The sequence below is a fragment of the Amphibalanus amphitrite genome, unplaced genomic scaffold (assembly GCF_019059575.1).
Source record: "Amphibalanus amphitrite isolate SeventyFive unplaced genomic scaffold, NRLGWU_Aamphi_draft 000042F_arrow, whole genome shotgun sequence".
Classification (NCBI taxonomy): Eukaryota; Metazoa; Arthropoda; class Thecostraca; order Balanomorpha; family Balanidae; genus Amphibalanus; species Amphibalanus amphitrite.
The window spans coordinates 1298565-1316307 of NW_024881538.1; the positions used below are offsets into that span (position 1 = coordinate 1298565).

At 47.3% G+C, this 17743-nt stretch overlaps 2 protein-coding genes across 2 annotated transcripts in view; one reads left to right on the forward strand and one right to left on the reverse strand.

Moving 5' to 3' along the window:
- LOC122376704 (calcitonin gene-related peptide type 1 receptor-like) overlaps nucleotides 1–17743 on the reverse strand; it is a 102726-nt gene that overhangs the window by 22968 nt on the left and 62015 nt on the right. The window contains exons 8-9 of the mRNA XM_043356622.1: nucleotides 16187–16314; nucleotides 15825–15910 (exon numbers count right to left, since the gene is read on the reverse strand). Of these exons, the coding sequence (XP_043212557.1) occupies nucleotides 15825–15910; nucleotides 16187–16314 (214 nt within the window). The remainder of the gene's footprint in view (nucleotides 1–15824; nucleotides 15911–16186; nucleotides 16315–17743) is intronic.
- LOC122376710 lies at nucleotides 1487–10471 on the forward strand. The gene is made up of 3 exons (XM_043356636.1): nucleotides 1487–1760; nucleotides 7432–7552; nucleotides 8899–10471. The coding sequence occupies exons 1-3, from the start codon at nucleotides 1720–1722 to the stop codon at nucleotides 9775–9777; spliced, it is 1041 nt and encodes a 346-aa protein (XP_043212571.1). The 5' UTR covers nucleotides 1487–1719; the 3' UTR covers nucleotides 9778–10471.

A 17743-nucleotide genomic window follows, 5' to 3' on the forward strand; every position in this document is an offset into this window, starting at 1 on the left:
TGACCTCAGTTGACCTCATTTGACCTGACCCATGGATAAGTACACCAAACAAAGAAGCACCAAGTGACCTGCTGTTAAGTACTGTGGTTTCAAAGCACAAAAGTGATAGAACGAAGCGGATATCTCCAGTATTTTCCGAATTTAGCATTTTCCCATAGGCTTAACATTACGACGTAATGACCTCTAACTGACCTCAGGTCAGTGACCTCAAAAAACCCGAACTATATGTTATACAACTCGGTGAACTTAGCACATCCTGAAAGTTTGAAGGAAATCAGTCCAAAACTGTGAGTTGGACAGGTGCAAAAAGAAAATTGAAATTTGACCATGACCTTGTACCGGTTTTTCTGACCTGGTGACCTGACCCAAGGTCACCCGGACCTGAAATTTTCAGGTCATATGTAAAAAGGTTGCCCCATAGGCTGTGCCAAATTTGGCGGCGCTGCGCGCCGCCGTTTTCACGCTATCTTTGAAAAACCTTAGGGGGGGGTCGCATCGACCCCCCCCCCTGCCAGGGCGAGGGTTAAGCTGAGATAACCACGATGCGAAGCTATGCTGCATGAAAACGAAAACTTCGACTCATGTCGACATGGAGATCTACATAAGCAGTCTATGTATGTAGATGGTTGTCACAGCATGAGGCTGCAGCTACTAAGTGCACATCATGCATTTTGCATCCGTAGATATTTGCGATTCATCTCACGATTCCCTGACCAATACCTCAAAGACCGGTTGGAGAGAGAGAGAGAGAGAGAGAGAGAGAGAGAGAGAGAGAGAGAGAGAGAGAGAGAGAGAGAGAGAGAGAGAGAGAGAGAGAGAGAGAGAGAGAGAGAGAGAGAGAAAGAGAGGGAGAAAGAGAGGGAGAATGAGAGAGAGAGACAGACAGAGAGAGAAAGAGAGGGAGGGAGAGAGAAAGAGAGGGAGGGAGAGAGAGAGAGAGAGAGAGAGAGAGAGAGAGAGAGAGAGAGAGAGAGAGAGAGAGAGAGAGAGAGAGAGAGAGAGAGAGAGAGAGAGAGAGAGAGAGAGCGAGAGCGAGAGAGAAAGAGAGAAAGAGAAAGAGAGGGAGGGAGAGAGAGAAAGAGAGGGAGGGAGAGAGAGAGACAGAGAGAGAGAGAGAGAGAGAGAGAGAGAGAGAGAGAGAGAGAGAGAGAGAGAGAGAGAGAGAGAGAGAGAGAGAGAGAGAGAGAGAGAGAGAGAGAGAGAGAGAGAGAAGAGAGAGAGAGAGGAGATGTACCAGAGGCCGATGTACTGTGCAGAACAGAGCAGCACCCAGTACAAACCAGAACTTCCACTGCTCGGCACTAGGCATTATGCAGACCAGAGTCTGGTGATATCGGTCCCCTGCTCATAGTGCGGCACTGTCTGGACCAGAGTCTCCTCAGACTGTGTGACTGCAGAGTGACCGTCGTGTGACTCTGGGCTCATCGCCCGTGACCGTGCCATAACGGTGCAGCCGGCCGGCCGCCCGCGGCTGTCTGTGCGGCGCGGGCTCAGGCGCGGCGCGGCGGCCGCCGCGGCGGGCAGTGAGCGGTGCAGCCGTGCCGCGATCGTGGCGCGTCACCGGCGAGGGAGCGGCGCGGTTGAGGGTCGCCGGCAGCGGGCCGGCCCGGCTGACAGTGCACACTGCACAGTGCAGCCCAGTGCAAGGTGCACACTGTCACCCGGTGCACGGGGCAGCGCAGCTGACAGGTGTCGTGCAAAAGTCACCCAGAGTTCAGGATGGAGAAGCGTTCGTCCACCGCGCCGTCTCGGTTCGGCAGGTAAGTGCGGCATCATAATTCACATACCTAGAAGGCAAACGCCTTCGGCACGAGGCGTTTACATGGGTTGACGCAGAGTCAGTTGACCGTATGTTAGGCTATTTTTTTCGCCAAAGCATCATTCGGAACGCAACGATATTTGTTGTCCGTGTCGGACATTATAGATGCTACATACCTATAACGGGAAAATAGTCATGATTAATCCCACGTGATCGTAATTAATGTCCGTCCGTACCTATGCAAGGTGTGACATTTGCGCTGGGACTGTCGATCATAATTCATTTCTGCATCTTAACATTGCGTGAGGTTGGCTTTAATCATCGATCATTATTCATATATCAGTCGGGGGAGGTTTGGTCAATCGTCATTTTATTTTTGGCAACCATGTGCCAAAAATGACAACGCTATCAGCTACTTTTTGGCAACGATGAAGCCGATTTCACTCCTCAGCGAGGAAATCACGACTTTGGAAATACAAGCACTGATTTTGGAAAAGAAGTACTGCCACCTGGTGCAATAAATATAAACCAGCTTTAACCCGCGGGGGGCCTTTAAGGCCCCCCCCTTCAGACTTTTCTTGTGCCATTGCCAAACGCTGCAAGACTGAAATCTCAAACTCGGTGACTTTTCCTAACCATTCATTGCGCGCATTTTGACAAAAAAAGTTGCCGGGTCAGGTCAGGTCAGGTCACCAGAAACTGTTTGTTGACCCCACCTCAGAAAAGTTTGCAATCACGCCAGAGCTAGAGTTTTTGACTGATCAATTTCTTCTCTTCAGGTTTTAGTTAGGGTACCAGTATGTGCGATTTGTATATCTCATAATTTTCATATCTGTGACCTGAGGCCAGGCCAGACTCGTGACCTTTACAGGGTGTCTCAAAAGTTCGTTCACACATTTCCCATGCCAATAAAGCATATAAGAACCGGCCAAAAGTATAAGGTTTTGGTGTCTGTGTGTACACTAGACAAATATGCATGCTTTGACAACTGATTAAGAAGGTTGGAAACCAACCCCTTTGCTGTATCTCCAAAAATATTTGCCCATACCGATTTTTGTTGCTCCGTCAGCTGCCGGAGGCTGATAAAAGGTTACCAGCTTTCAAGCTCTTGCAAGGGAATCCCCTGCAGTTTCTGCGTCGGATTTAGTTTTGACTAGCTCCCCGGCAACATCTGATTTCCACTGAAAGCCGACAGCTTGCATCGACACCATTCTTGAGTATTTTGTAGGCATTCTCTGGCGCTAACTCCTTCATGAATGACTGGCGCCGACATCCCAAGCGCCATTTTCCTTTTCAAAACGACCCCGGTCCTGAACAAACGGGAAGTACCAGGAGTAAATTTTTCGCATCATATGGTAGCAGAATGTGTCGGACGTCTGTTTCTCAGACACATTGTGCAAATTTTGCAAATTCCAAGCGCTCGTCATTCCCCATGCCAAGACCTTCGCTCGGTTGCGGAGTGTTTTCCTCGGGAGATGTTCTGCTTTGTAAACGGCCCAAACCTGTCCATCGTGTGGTTTTATCGGGATTTTGTGTTTAAAAGAAAATTATTCGCTGCAGATCTGCCTCTTGAAACTTCGTTACATAAAATTTTACAATAACTGACACTTTTGGAGTGTCAGGTGTCCTTGGCATTGACGATTTTTCTGTTATTGTCCCCAAAAATTAGCGTTATAGATATTATAAACAATTTTAAATTATAATTTGTCTTTATTTTACGATGACCTGCACTTTTTGAAAATGGACAACCTCTGTCTGTGACCTTCTTGCCAGTTTTCAATAGTTATGACCGCATTTTCAGCTGCTTTCCGGAACACGAGTCTGCTGTCGTGCGAGGGTCGTTCAAAACGCCGTTAGTCTCGCATGGTTTCGTCCTTCAAAAATTTTAGCCACCGTCTTTTATGAGATGACCATCATGTTGCACTCATCCTCGCCGACACTTAGACATGTGTCATTTCCGACTTAACCATTCCCATTACTCCTGAAACAGAGAGTTTCACAACATACCCGACTTTGCAACCTACATTTTCGTGCCTGACCCATGGTCAGAGGTGAACCCTTTTTGTGAGCTCATGAAGGGTCGAATGCACTTGAAAACAATAAGACTGCTTGAGGAAGGTTGTCACCAATGCCCATGCAAAATTTCGACTGTTAATTTCTTGTTGATTCAGAATTATTGACAAAAAAAGCATGGCTGGTACCTGTGAACGAACTTTTGAGACACCCTGTACACTGCAAGCCTATGGGAAAATATTGAAATGCCTCCTGCTTCGTGTAAACGAGTCAAAACCACCCAATTCTTTCAGTATTATGGAAGATTATCTCATCGGTGATGATCCTGGTGCCGCTTATTGACAGGGGCACCGGGAAAGGTCATATGAGGTCATGTGACGTCATAAATCATTTTTTTTTGTCAATAAATCACGGCATGATGGTGCTTAAGACTTGTAAGTGGTACCGAACTGCTCGCCCATGGTCAAGGCGCGTCGTTTGGTATGCAGCATGACCATATTCCACAACCTCATTGGTGAATGACCCGGACCTTGACCTTGGGTCAAATTTCAAATTGACCTGTGAGGGTCATGGCTCATACTTATTTCGCATCGCCTCGACGAGAGCAACAAAAAAAAATGTAATAGTTTTATGTCTCTATGTTTCTTAGTTTAAAAGTTATATAAGTAACTAATTCCATAACATTTTATCGTTGATGACCTCTGGTGACCTCAATATTGACCTGAATCGAAAATGTTTTATGTAAAAGTTGTAGATCTTTAAACGACCTATCAAACCGTTTGCCGTTCGTCGTTCCGATGTGTAGTTTTTGAGATCTGAAGGGGGGCCGAAAAGGCCCCCTCCCCGCCCAGAATCGAACCTTTCAGAGCCCGCCCGGAATATGGGTTAATCTGGCCGTTGTTTGTATGGTCTGTGACGTCATCGGTTTGACCTAGGTCAATGAAATTTGGTCACAAGGTAGTTTCCCGGTGGGGCTATCGAGCGCCGTTTGAATTTTGAAAATCGGCCGGTAAATTTCCGGGATCTTAGGGGGGCCGAAACGCCCCCCCCACGGGTGGTAGGGTCCGCCGATAGCCCTACGGGCCGCGGGTTAACCCTCGCGGGCCCGGGGGGGGGCGTTTTTCGCCCCCCTGGCGAATATTTGTGATAGCTCCCGAACGCTTGGGGATAGGAAAGCGAAACTTTCAGTACCTTTTCTCCCATCAATTTGACATCTTCTGAAGTAAAAAATTTGGACCTAGCCCCCTTGATGACGTCACAAGGTCCATTTTTCTAGACCCCTGCACGGCAAACTTCGGCGTCACAGACGCAAACTTCAAATAGCTGCTAAAAATAGAGTTTTAGAGATAAAGACAAATTACGAGCACGGTTGTGTAGCGTTTGACCTAGAGAAAAATAGAAAAATAGTTTTGGTGACCTGAGGTCAGAGGTCAGGTCAACGACCCCGAAATGTGGTTTTAGTTTTTCGCAAATAACTTCGACAAAAATGGTCCTAGAGCTACGGCAGTGGTACCATCGCATTCGCCTTGTCAAGCCGCGTCGAATGATATATATTTTGTTCGGAAAAGGTCAAATTTTATGTTGACCTCATGTGACCTCGAATGACCTCTGGTTGACCTTGACACATGAAAGGTCGTTTATGATGGATTTGTATCCGCTGATCACGAATCTGGCATCTATTTTCCTCTCAGCCTTCATTTAGAGCTTCCGGATGGCAAAATTGTCTTATTTATTATAACTAACTTGAATTAGTGAAATAGCCTCTAGCAGGGATACTCTTCTGTAACCGTGACCTTTGAGCAGCCTTGTATTGTAAGATGAACCACAAATAGGGAACTGATAAGCCTCAAAACATTTCAAAACATCTTGGAAGTTAGCACGCAAGATGTGCGAAAAAGTGCCAAGTTTGAGGTCAATTTTGAGCGTGACCTTGACCATGACCTTTGATTTTGAGCACAGTTTCGGAATCCTCAGATTCTCTTCTTTCGTTTGACACCCAATTTTGCCGGTTTGATGCAGCCTGCCGTCCTCTAGGAGGCTTACTTTGAGATCACTACACATGTGCCGGTTTTTGCCTTTGACCTTGACCTCTGACCTTGAAAATTGACCTGAGGTCAAAAATTTTAGGTGCTTTAGAATCGTCTCGTAAGGACCTTTCGTTTGGTATCCCGGGTGGTTGGGATTACCCCCCGGGCCCGGCCGGGTTAACGACTGATCAGGGCTAGCTACAAAACATCAGTCTACCTTTCACCCCTATGTCGACAAAATTTTGGAAGTTACCGGGCTTCTGGAATGAAAAGCAGGAGCCAAAACTAACGAAAGAACAACGCAAATCGTTGCAAATTAGCCAAAAGGAGTATTATATTCAACAAAAAAGTGAACTGAAATACATTTTGTAGTTAGTCTTACGAAAATCCATTTGAGGTATTGTGCCGCCCTTTGCACCACAAAAAAGTATTGTGTGGACGTCAGATGGCGACAACACTACAACAGCGGAGACGGCCAGGCATCCGTCGAAAATTAAAGCGTGAAACATTTTGAGCCACGATGCACTCATTCAGCTTCAGGTGGTGATGCTCCAAAAACGACTGTAAACTGAGAGTAGCCACTGCCATTATATTCATTACAAAAACTGGTTGCCGTCAAAGGAATGGCCATTGGCCATGAACAGGTTTGTTTTGAAAACCAAATCTGCGGTAAGCCAAAGGGCACGCCATTTTCAGACATAAAGCTTCTCCACTTCCGATGTAAAAAACGCAACTGTGTTTTTTAGGCACATTCTTTTCTTTTTTTGGGGGGGGGGGAGAAAATGCCTTATGGCCTGGAAACAGTTTGGGTACAAATTTAATCGAAAATTTATATGGTATCCTCTTGCAAGAGGTCAATGAAAATCGGCCTACAACTAGTTTCGGGAGACCCATAAAACAACGAAAACCAGCATGGGCTTGCATTTATTCGCAACTGCCGGCTAATCTTGCAAACAACGCGTCCGTTGCATGTGCCATTTCATTTCGTCATTCCCTTGCTGGCCTAGCTGATATATATATCGGACAATAGAAAAATATGCAATTATTTTTACCTCATCTTATACGCTGATAAACAATGTTCGTTAACAAAACAATGTTCAATTCTGGGATACTCTGTACGGTGTATGTGTGCTTTATTACTCAAGAATTTGACACTGTCACTCGCCAGGTGCTAAAAAATCACCCCCTGCGATTATAAGGCGATTCTCCACCTCTGCCTACGAGGGGTGAAACGATATTGCATCCATAGTCGTCTTCACATGCATCAGCTCTTTGTTTTCGTGAGGTGACACTTCATAAGTAAAACACTGATCTAATCAGCATGGAGTATAATCAAATGCAACATATACGCCAGCAATAAAATGGGAGGACACTGCAGTGCAGCGAAAGTCGATCGCAAATACATTCTTGTCGTACGTGCACAGATATTTGCGAGCGATTGAGCATTCGCCTCACATTAATCTTTGTTCCTTTGCATGTCACCCAAGCAGCGCTCCCCCTCGCAACCCCACTCCTTCCCCCCGGTCGTTCAACTCATGTAATGCCTCCATTATTTCAATCGATAAAGGTTTAAAGAATGTGTGCTCCGTGTGAGTCCTGATTGAACGATAATGCTTTGCATATGCATTACAGAGTGGCGCGTCGCTTCTGCGCCAGCCTGCTGGAGGTCAGGGTATGGACGGCTGTTGGTGTCACCGGCTGCATCATCGCCCTCGGCTTCTTCGCTTCAGCCATCTTCACACAGTACAGTGAGGTACGTAAGTTCATACTCTGACGGCTGAACCGCGGCATAATGCCCTCGAAGGAAGAAAAGCGTCGTGTATGTGCTTTGAAATATTCAAGGTACTATAAAATTAAAATGTAATAATTATAAAATAATTAAGTCGACTCTAACAAGTAACAACTAATCACCATTAACATAGGTAATGTAATGCAGTGATGTGATATAAGTAAGACACTATCAAAAGGTGCGTCCATTTGGTCTTCATAGGCTCTTTTGAACATTCCTAGATCAACTCGATGAGATGAGTAGCGTGTATTCTTCTCAAGGTGCTTCAGAACATATCTAATGTTTTTTTTGGGGGGACGTCACAGGGTCTTAATGTTATAATACTTTTTATGTTATTTTCCTGGGCCTCCGCGCCACCCGCCGGCCGCTGGGGGGGGGGGCATATAGTTGCCCCCCTTTACTTCTGCGACGATATCGTCGCAACGCGAAGAGATAGAGAAGCGAAACTTTGCACACATCTTCCTGAATACCTAGCCGAGGTTGTGTCTAAATTTGGTGTCGATCCCATTTGAAATGACGTCACAGTAACGTCATAAGTGACATTATAGATTTGCGACTCTCATATTCCTCACGATACATCAGATATATGGGACCGAATATAAAGGGTCGATTATTGGTCAGAAATAGATGGAAGTGTAGTTAGATGTTTTAGGATGACAGCAGGTGCTGTCTAGTTTATTTACAGTTGAGTTTCATGCTCAGCGTCATCAGAAATGGTCCATATCGGAAAACGACAAAACTTTATGACGTCACTGTGACGTCATCTTAGGTGCTACAACCACCAAACTTTCCTCAAACATTGCCTATGTATTCATTTGAAGCTATGCCAAGTTTCACGTTCGTAGCTCATCAGCTTTCGGAGATATTTCACCAAACGCAAAGGGGGGGCAACTTTATGCCCCCCAGCGGCTCGTGGGTTAAGTAATATCGACAAAAGCAAGCACCAACACGTGTGCCAATGCCAGCAGACATTGTCCAGATACAGGGGCGACTGAATGAGGGCAACTACGCGCCCCTTTCTGTTACGGACCGAGGTAATGCCAAGGCTGACGCCTTGACCTTTCTCCCCAGAGCGGCCGGTCCAGGGCCGGGTGGACGAGGCTGACAGTGGGCCTTACCTCCCCACCTCCCCACAGGGGCCGATCGAGTGGATGAGACGCTGACGAAGTGCCCTTCCTCCCCTCGAGTGGACGAGACTGACGTTGGGCTTTTCCTCCCACAGAGACCCGTGGAAGAGACTGGCGCCGTGCCCTCCCCAGAAGGACCGGTCCAGTGGACGACGCGCTGACGTTTTGCCTTTCCTCCCACAGAGGCCGGTTCAGGGTCGAGTGGACGAGGCGCTGACGGGCGGCGCGGCGCCGGAGCCGGGCGCGCTGCCGGTGCTGCTGCTGCTGCCGTCCTTCTCCAGCAGCCAGGCGCGCAGCCACTACCAGCAGCAGCTGACCAGCCTGCTGCAGCACTGCCGCTCGCCGCTCAGCCTGCACCTGATGGTGCCCGCGCAGCACATCCTCGAGCTGGCCCAGCTGATGGAGGAGCTGGTGGCGGAGCGCCACCACCCGCCCAGCTGCCGGCCGCGCTACATCCTGCTGCGTGGCGGCGAGCAGCTGGCCGCAGCGACCGACCAGCGGCAGCGCGGCCGTCAGCTGCTGACCGTGCTCCGGCAGCTGGCGCCACTCGGGCGAGTCGTCTTCCTTGACGAGCAGACTGTGCCCGTGGGTGACCTCGGCCCGCTGCTGACAGAACTGGAGGCGTTCCCTGAGCAGCGCGTGGCGGCCGGCGCGCCAGAGGACACGGCGCGCTACCTGAGCCGCTCCCACCTGGAGGGCGCCACCGAGCTGCCGCCGCCCGGGGTCAGCGGCCGACTGCTGCTGCTCGACCTGGCGCGGCTGGCGGCCGAGCCGCAGCTGGGGGCCGCCGCCGAGCTGCCGGACACGGACTCTGGTCTGCAGCCGGACGCCGGCGGGCCGCTGACCCAGCTGAGGCGGCGCCGGCCGGACCTGGTCGGCCTGCTGCCCTGCCAGTGGACGGTGAGCCAGCCGGAGCGACCGCTTCTGCTGGACGAGCTGTTTACCTGCCGCCAGCCGCCGCTGGTGGTCAGCACGGCCGGCCGTGCCGAGAGCGACTGGGAGCAGGACGTGCTCCGTCAGTGGACTGAGCGGACCGGCCCGGCGCAGGGGAAGGCCGCCTGAGACAGCTGACACACAAGGACAGCGCCAAACCTAGCCGGCTGAGATTGACGTCCTCCTATACATACATGACGGACGGTGGACTCGACGGCTTGAGATGGCTAGCCTTCAGGACGGGCACCGAGACAAGCCGCCTGAGGCGGGGTAATCCAACAGCGTCTGTGCCGGACCTGAGGCTAAGTCAGTGAGGCGTGAGGAACCGCCACCAGGCCAGGCCACCGGTGCAGGGACAGACCAACAGAGCTGGCACTGGGTTTCACCGACTGAGACGGTTGGACCCGCCAGGCCTGACTGTTTGAGACGGGACCCTACAGATCCGGCTCCAGGACCGCCAGTACATGGGTTGTATCTGCACTATGAAGTGATGATGCCGGCACAGGGTGCTTGAAATAAAAAGCAAGGTACCACTGAGGCCGGACAGTTACCCACAGAGCAATATTTTCATTGCAGCTTGTGTTTTGCTACGTCACAGACTGCGGTAACACGTGCGCGCTTGCCAGTTGGTTTTCACAATGCACAAGTGTGTTATTTGTAAGTTGTATATTGGAAGAGCTTGGATAATTCTTATGACAATTATACATCTGTGATGGGGACGTAATATCCAGGTTGGTCTGGAATAGAATGTATATGGCCGATTGGGTAACCAAGAGATAACATATTATCTATATGGAGCACAATAAAAGCTTTAAAATGGTTTTTTATCGACACGCTTTAACGAGAAAAGTATTATGTCATTTCGACAAAATGTTTCAACAGCATCATCAATACTTTATTCCTCACGACCGGGAGACAAAACAAGAAACGTGACGCGACTTACCACACAAATGCCTGTACCTTGAACGGTGAAATTATGGTTACTTTGTACAGGATGCTTGCTCGTAAGGTACTTGCTGCATCATTGCTAAAACCGAAACATTCACAGAACGCTGAATCCAGTTTGTCGCGAATAACTCATGCGAAAAGCGGTCGATAGCGAGAACGCTTTTCGTACCTTCCAATCAATCAATTTTACACATACCCTGAAAATGTCAAAACCCTGACTTCGATGACATTTGAACTGTGACCCAATTCCCAAGACCTGTTATGAGGCAGGAATCGCGCCTGGACGCATGTAGGCGCATACGGCATATCCCTGCGTTCCCAGGCTTCTTATGATTAGTAACGTGTTAAAATGTCCAAAGATGTTTGTTTCTGGTGGGTGTCAAGGTCAGTTCCAAGTCTGGTCAAGGTCATTGACCTTTGGTGACATCGGGTGACTTTTTAGCTTTACGACTTTAACCCTAGCCCGTATTGGTGTTTTGCCAGCCTTGAACGTATGGGGGGGGGGGGTCCGTTGGATCCCTCTTGTCGTTTCGCCCCTGATCGAGCTAGAGCTTCGCGGAAAAACGAGCGTGTTACCCGTGACGAGAGGAAGCCGAAGATGCCCAATTCAAGGTCCTAGGGCATCGGTTGACCTTCCAGGCCAGGTCAATGACGCAAAAGTCGGGAAAATTATGACCTGTTAGAACATCGTGAAGTGTGACTGCTAGGTATGGCTTTTTCGGGGTGCTGATCACGAACATCATGTAAGTTTTGAGCACAGGTGATGTTTTTATGGATTTAGGGCTTAGGCCAGGTTGAGTCAGGTCAGGTCAGGTCAACCAGTAGGGGTCCTGCCGGGTATTCGTAGTACGCGTCAACCGCCTCTGACAGCTTCGTAGCATGTTACGAAAGCACCAAAACTAATTCGTAAATGTTCAAATGGTTGTTTAATTTGAATTCAGCTCCAAAAACTAGCCTGGGAGCATGTAAAACTCGAAAAATTGAGCCCAGGTCATCATAGGTCAATGACCTGACCTGACCTTCAGGTGACCTGGACACCCACCCTAATGCATGGGAGCAGCATCATATATCATGTTTCAACGCTTGAAACCACGAAAAGACTGCAAGCGCGAGGCTAATGCGAGCCAACATACGCCGAGTCGCGATTCCGGCCAAACATGGTCACGAAAAGTAGGTCTTAACAAGAGGGTACCGAAAGTTTCGTCGCGATGGGCCATTTTTACACGAGTTATCCGCGAAAAACCGAGGGAGTCCGTTCGACCCCCCCCCCCTATATGGCCGAGGATTAAGGGTAGTTTTAGAGCCGATTTCGAATTAAGCACTTACTTGAACATTTGAGGAGTACATAGTTTTGGTGCCTATGCTGGTAACATCTAACGAAGCTGTCAGTTAACATACACCTACAACGGATAGCCGGCGGGACGCCGACTGGTTGACCTGACCTGACCTGATCCAACATACCTCAAATGGATGAATACATCGTCTTTGATGAAAACTAATATCAAACTCGAAATCAGGACTCCGAAAAAGCCTACAGAACCTCACTTTAATAAGCAGGTCCCTAACCCGCGCATGACTGGGGGGGGGGGGTGGCTCTACAGAGCCCCCCTCATGTTTTTCAGCAATATCTTCTAAACCGTTTGACGGATCAACACGAAACTGACACCTTGTGTTACAATTTCAACTTTCTAGCTACCATAGTTTAGCCGGAAATGACGTCAGAGTGACGTCATGTCGGCCGATTTTCATGCAAAATACTGAAATACGGCAAACGCTCTCAAGAGCTCAGTTGTAAAGCTACATTCATTTTCTTTGCATGAGTGGACTACAAATACACCTAGCTATCGAACTGCTATCTCGAATTTTCGAAATTTTGAAAATTTTGAAAAATATTAATTTACAATTACAAAAATATATTTTTTGATTTCAAAAAGTTTTGACTTTTCGCAAAAACCGGAATATATGTGATAGAACACACACTGATGAACTACAGTTGCAAGTTTTAGCCCAATATCTTCAAAAATAGCCAAGTTATTCGCATTATTGTCAAAATTTTACAATTTTATATTTTTCCAAATCCATTTTTCAGTACGTTTTTAACGTCGTACAGCAATATAAATGGCACCATCGTGTTCCTGAGCTCAAACTGCATCTGCTAGGCACCTTTGTTATTGAAAAATTTCATTTTCAAAATTTGACCTTTTCTGACCTGAAAGTGACCTGACCTCCGGTAAATTCAGCTGACAATGACCTCAAATGACACAAACGACACTATTTTCGAAATCTACGAGTAAAATGGACCATAAAACATGCGTCACGTGACCGATACATGATATACAATTTTCGTGACCTAGGATGAGCTGGCCTTGACCTTAAAAATTCGAAGTAAAAGTTCGGTACCCTCAGGGTATCTAAGGCATCCATCAAGGAGTGCGTAAACCAAAAATGAGCCTGATCGGACCGGCGGTCCGGCGGTCAGAGCCTAAATTGTGAACTAACAAAAATGTCGATAATTTTTACTTTGACCTGACCTGTGACGTCATCAGTGACCTCGAGGTTAATGAAAATAGGTTTCGCTCGACAGTTTTTCCAGGGCTATCAGACGCCGTTTGAATTTTGACGATCGGCCCAGTAGCTTCGGAGATAGAAGGGGGCTCTGGAGAGCCCCCCCCCAGTCACTCGCGTTGTGGAAAATACCCCAGTCATGCGCGGGCTAACTACTGGGTCATTGACCTGACCTGGAAGGTCAGCCACCTTACAATTTGGTATCTTTGGTAGCTTTCTCTCGTCTCAGATTATATGCTCGTTTCTTTCCGCGAAGCTCTAGCTCGATTAAGGTCCAGCCCCCTTTCCTCCCCTGTACGTCAGCGTCTAGCAAAACGCCAAAACGAGCTCCAGGGCTAAATTGAAGGAATTGTTTTTAAAGTTACGTCGACTCCAAGCATATGCAAACTATCACTGGAAACGTTACGTGGAGCCATTCTCTTTGAAGTTCATAATCTATGCAAAAAACGAATTCCATTTCTCTAGCTTCAAACGAAAAACAAGCCGGTAGAAAATCAGTTGATTGGCTGGCTGGACACACGGGCACACATATGTAAATCGGCTCTTTTCATCAGTGTTTGATTAGCGAGGAGAAACACGGTGACGATAATTTGTTAGACATTTATCAATAGATCATGCACGCAAGTTGTGACACCATTATGGCCCTCTGTAACTGATGCAATGTCAAATAACTTGTAACAATTTCAGTCGATGTAAGTCAGTGGTGCCTTAGCGGTCGACAAAGTTAAACGAATGAAGATCATTTGTTTAATTACGGAGCGAGCGAAGCGAGCGTAGTCTTTCCTTAGATCATGCTTAGATTAAAGGTAGTGTGCCAGCTTTCATGGACCGTATGGAGTTAATGGCCCAGATAAGGAGAACCGGATTTTTAGAACTTATCCATACCTTCAAAACTCATGGAAACGTCTTAAATTCTTCAAATTTTGAGTACCCCAGTGCGAAATTCGCCCCGACGGGTTGTCGGTCGTACCCCAACCACATTTCACACCACTGTGAACAATAAATGCACACACTGAAATCGCTATTACCGATATGCTCATCCAATCAAGTTTCGATAAACCCGTTCATCATCAGCTCCTGCGGTTTCGAACACGCCTGTTAGTTGGCTTCTGATGCTCGTCGAGGTCGGAATTTCCAAATACGCGTGGTGCGTCGGGCCACGCGCTCTGACTTCGGCCAAGAAAAATGCGTCAGCTGATCATTGTCATTTCTGCCACTTACGTGTGGTGAAATGGGGTCATAACTTATAAGGCGGCTTTTTCATATCAATTATTTTACATAAAATCATATTTCAAACCATAAATAATGTTCGACAGCCAAATAAAAGAAACAATACCAATACGGGCTTACAGTTTAAGGCTCGACATTGTGTTGTCTACGATTAGACAGCTGATAACTCATTCCCGTACGTCGTATGGTCGTAACACTATAATGACCTTTGCTTATTGTCACAAGTGCGCCGCATTCGCGATTGTTGCCCGACGCCTGTTTGCAGGTGAGCCCACTACAGTTGTTATACATATCTAAAAACCGATAAACTTTTAGGCGAAAAAGGCACTATTCCAGGCCCATTTTTGATTTTTTTTTGCGATATTAGGTAAAAACAGAAGCTTCTTATCCTAGGAAAAATAAAATGGGAAATCTTTCAAAGGTGGCACACTACCTTTAACGGAAATTTCTGAGTATGAGCGGCCGGCCGGCCGTGGTCACGCTTTTGCGACGCTTATATCTCAGCAACCACTTGACCGATTTACATGCGGTAATTTTTGTAGGGTAGCTTCATTCCTTCTACCAAGTATTGGACTATTCCCGATGCATGTGGGTGACCCCTTATGCACGTGCCACGTGCAAAACGAAGAGGTGTCACTTTTGTAATTGTTGCAATATCTCGGTAACTACTTGGCCGATTGCGCTGAAAGTTGGCATGTAGGTAGGCACCCACTAGGCAATGCATATCCATGTGCCAGAGTTGGAGTGCTGCTGCACGTGCGCACGTGCAGGGGTCGTTTCCAGATCTCGAGAACGGCTCGACCAATTACCCTCAAATTTGGTACACAGTTAGGGACCGGTTAGTAGGGTGCCGTGCACAAGTCAGTTGGGACCCATTTTGCACGTGCGCACGTGCAGGGTGCCGCTTCCAGATCTCGAGAACGGCTGGGCCGATTGCGCCCAAATTTGGCACATCGCTAGAGACCGGTTAGTAGGGTGCCATGCACAAGTCAGTTGGAGGTACCCCTTCGCAATTTCGCACGTGCAAGGCCCACCCTCTCGCTCGCTCCGTTAGTCGCCCCAAAAGGCGTTATACTGGTATATTTAATGGTTTACATCGAATACTTAAATTTCGTATATTATGCTATATATTGAAGTCATTAATTGCGTTTTCGTCTCTCGTTCTACTAAAACTACTTGTGTTAAATAAAAATGACAACATTGCCTACACAAAAACATTATGAATAATACAGCACTATGCGTTCCATTGAATGCCAAAAGGCGACAATCGTATCACAACTCCAGAACTACTCGATAAATCGATTCTGACCTCTACATCTATCCAGTGAATACTGATAAGTTTTTAATAGGTACTCGTATGTAACAGGCCAAAAATTTCGTGTCCATGTGGCGTTTGCTCACCTGCAGAGTTGCCAAGTTTCCGCCCCACTCACCTGTACTGGCTGGGCTCATTGGCGTGCTGGGCTCGTAACTTTGTCACCAGCACACGAATAATGTTGATTAGGAATATGGTACAGACCTGAAAATAGACCCGAAAGAGATCACATATCAACAACAATCAACTTTTTCTCGTCAAATACTCATCGACGAGAGATAGTAACAGCCGCGGCCCGCGAGTTTACGGATAAAGTAATCATTCAATCTTAGATTATATTCGAGTCTAAATGCATTGGTGCACTGCTAACCATGCAAAGCTGTGCCAATGTTTCGTAAACTGTAAGTACAAGAAGCTTTCCGTCTGGGTTTCTGCTTAGCCCGTTTGCAACAGGTGTTTCATGTTGAAACATGTGCTTACCACTAGACTGAGGAGGCAGGGGGCGTTGAGGACCCACTCGTAGCCTTCGACAGGCAAAACCCAGCACTGTTGGTCGGCGAACCGTGCCCTCAGCGCGGCGTATATGGCCACAGGAACGACTGGGAACACTGAAATATAGAGCAAACCGCTGTGGCATTAGGAGCACAGAACACACGGCCATAGGAACGACCGGAAACACTGGAGCACGGGGCAGACCGCTGTGGTATTGGGAACACTAGAACACGAGGCCATGGGAACGACTGGGAACACTGGAACACGGAGCACACCGTGTTCCAGTGTTTCGATGTTTCGTTCCCGATGCTACAGACCGCTGTAGCATCGGGAGCACAGAATACACGGCCATAGGAACCGCCGGGAACACTGGAACATGGCAGGCTACCGCTGTCATGTGACGAACACAGAACACATGACCACGTGAATGACCGGAAACACTGAAACACGGGAGCATATCGCAATCAGACCAGTCGCCAACACACGAACGACCGATAACACAAGAGCACGGAAGACACCGCTAAGCTGGGAGTAGCTTCCGCAACATACACATAAACACCTTTCGTCAATATTAGCTTTGCTCAAAAGTTTAAGCTTTATCATTCAACACAACATAACTTCATCAATCTTTGAAATTTAGAATATGTGCTCAGCTCAATCAGATTTTGCGTTATCCATAGGAAAGCAAAACCGAAAGTGGAGATTCAATCTAGACCTCCTCATATGACACCATTTACGGTTGCAAAGAGTGCATAAGGTCAATGGGGCGATGAACGAGCAACGCTCTGCAGCATGACGCATTTATCGCACCTGTTTCGGGTTCAAAGGCAGCAAAGCCGACAATAACTCTGCTCAGAACAGCTCTAAAGAACGTTCTGGTGGGCATGCAAAATAGCAGACGCGAGAAACGTTCATATAAAACTTATTATGGTTTCTAGTTCAAACTCTAAAAACCCATCGCATCCAGAAAGGGCTTGTTTTATTCATCAATATGCAAAAGGTTTGGGAAGAATGCGAATGAAGAAAGGAAATCAGGAGCGATAAATTCGGTGTCAAAGTCAAAGCCTTAAGGCTGGGCTCCACTACGCGTTTTTTTTCCGTGCGTTTTATCCGAGACATCGGTTTTTGCGTGAAATCGTTCCCGAAAAAAAAGTTCGCATCATTGCTCAACATTGGGCAAGCTACACTGGGAAAGATGTCACGCAAAACACGACAACTTGCAAATTCCGTACCGATTTTAAGGAAATCTCGGTAAAACGCATGACGATGTCACGCAAACTCGGAAATCTCGTACCTACAAAAAGTTCAATTACTTGAACTTTTCATCGTTTTTTTTTTGCGTGATCTCGCGGCTGGGAGATAGAACTTGCACGCTGCGGCAAACAATGTGAATGCAATTTTGTATTTGGTTTTGACATTGTTAAATAGGTTATGTATTGTTAAATAGGTTATGTATTTAAGCAAGTTTATCATGGGTGCAAGGTTAGCAACAAGTGCAAGACAGTTCAGTATCAAACTCTGCTCAATTTTGTCATTTATGCCCTT

Excerpts from the sequence above, each read along its gene's own strand:
- LOC122376710 (XM_043356636.1), top strand. The coding sequence starts at position 1,720 with ATGGAGAAGCGTTCGTCCACCGCGCCGTCTCGGTTCGGCAG. Across the intron at positions 1,761-7,431 it reads GCGCCGTCTCGGTTCGGCAG|AGTGGCGCGTCGCTTCTGCG; the intron begins GTAAGTGCGGCA and ends TATGCATTACAG. Across the intron at positions 7,553-8,898 it reads TCTTCACACAGTACAGTGAG|AGGCCGGTTCAGGGTCGAGT; the intron begins GTACGTAAGTTC and ends TTCCTCCCACAG.